This window comes from Octodon degus, unplaced genomic scaffold, assembly GCF_000260255.1.
Source record: "Octodon degus isolate 3935 unplaced genomic scaffold, OctDeg1.0 scaffold00007, whole genome shotgun sequence".
Taxonomy (NCBI): domain Eukaryota; kingdom Metazoa; phylum Chordata; class Mammalia; order Rodentia; family Octodontidae; genus Octodon; species Octodon degus.
Genome location: NW_004524583.1, coordinates 26603169 through 26604787, shown reverse-complemented (window position 1 = coordinate 26604787; position 1619 = coordinate 26603169). Strand labels below are relative to the sequence as shown.

The 1619-nt window shown below is 41.1% G+C and overlaps 1 protein-coding gene across 1 annotated transcript in view; it reads right to left on the bottom strand.

Moving 5' to 3' along the window:
- Kiaa0586 (KIAA0586 ortholog) overlaps window positions 1-1619 on the bottom strand; it is a 132315-nt gene that overhangs the window by 121865 nt on the left and 8831 nt on the right. The window contains exon 4 of the mRNA XM_023701686.1: window positions 838-907. Within this exon, the coding sequence (XP_023557454.1) occupies window positions 838-907 (70 nt within the window). The remainder of the gene's footprint in view (window positions 1-837; window positions 908-1619) is intronic.

The following is a 1619-nucleotide window of genomic DNA, read 5'->3' as shown; positions in this document are numbered from 1 at the left end:
GGGGCTGGCTGGCATGTGGTGCTGGGGATTGAACCGTGGTCCCTGTGCTTTGCTGCGCTTGTTTTAAGTAGGTGTTTTAGACCACTGAGCCATCTCACCAGCCCCAATGTGTTAATTATTGAAACTGTCCTACCAATTTGATTTGAAACTGTCTCATTGCTATTTGTTTCTCAATAAAATTATGGAAAAAGAAAAGAAAAATAAATAAAATGAAGATCTATAAGCCAATGATGGTGCGCACTTGTAATCCCAGCACTTGGGAAGCTGAGGCAGGAGCCCACCACAAGCTTAAGATCAGCCCAGGCAACATAGTGAGTTCAAGGCCAGCCTGAACTGCATAGTAAGACCCTGTCTCAAAAACCTGGGTGTGGTGGTTCATGCCTGCAATCATACGTCTGAGGCAGCAAAATCACAAGTTCGAGGCCAGTTGGGCAACATAAGTAAGTTGAAGGTCAGCCTGCACCATATAGCAAGACCCTGTCTCAGATAGATAGATAGATAGATAGATAGATAGATAGATAGATAGATAGATAGATCTTTCTGTAAAACTAAGATGGCAAGCACATAACACTTTGTGAGTATTAAGTGGGGGAATATTTTGTAAAGCGGGATAGTAACAATGTATTTCATAGGGTTTGAGGTGTATTAAATGGGCTAATGTAATACAGTGCTTAGAGCAGAGCCTCTTCTATAATAATAGTAGCTAACAGCTATTCAGTATTTTGTATACATCATCATATACTACATCACATAGAGGAAAAATATGGTTTTCCTATGCTCAAATTATACATGAAGCTGGCATGAAGACAAGGTCCAGTTTCTACAAACAACACTTACTTTTGCTTTAAAATAGTTCTTAAAGCATCTTTCTGTCCGACCGAGTACTGAGAAATAAGGATGTCATCTGCTGCAAAATTAAGACATAAATACATTTAAGATTCCTGAAAATTTACATTTTAGTAAACTAATCAAAAAAAACTTCCAACTTATTTTTTACATTTAGGGGTTGGGGCGATAGTTCAGTGGTCTAAGCGCCTGCCTGGCAAGCACAAGGACCCAGGTTCAATCCCCTGTACCACATGCCATGCCAGCCCCCAAAACCAGGCATGGTAGTGCAAGCCTGTAATCCCAGTGCTGGAGAGGCTGAGACAGAAGAATCACTATGAGTCTGAGATGTGTATCAGGACCCTGTACCAAAAAAATAAGTTTTTTTTTTTTTTTTTTAAAAAGAACATTCAGGGATTTACTAAAAGAATAACAGCATTTCTCAATTTTAGAAAAGGAAAGGAACACTGAGCATGTGGCACACGACTATAATCCCCACACAGCGGAAGCTAGGGCAGGAGGACCGCTACTAGTTCAAGGAAAATCTGAACTACACAGCAAGACCCTGTCTCAAAACAATCAAAAGGAAAATAACAAAATTTCAAAAATAAAGGAAACAAACAAATTAAATGATTAAGTAATACAGGCAATAATAATCATTATTTGAGTATGGCGTAGCGCACGAGCATGCGCCGCATCAACCGGGCGTGCTCGTCGCAACCCTCCACGAAGGCTGACACCTGGCTCATGAGGCGGTCGGGCCACGGCACGTTCTCATACTGGTTCCACCAGCG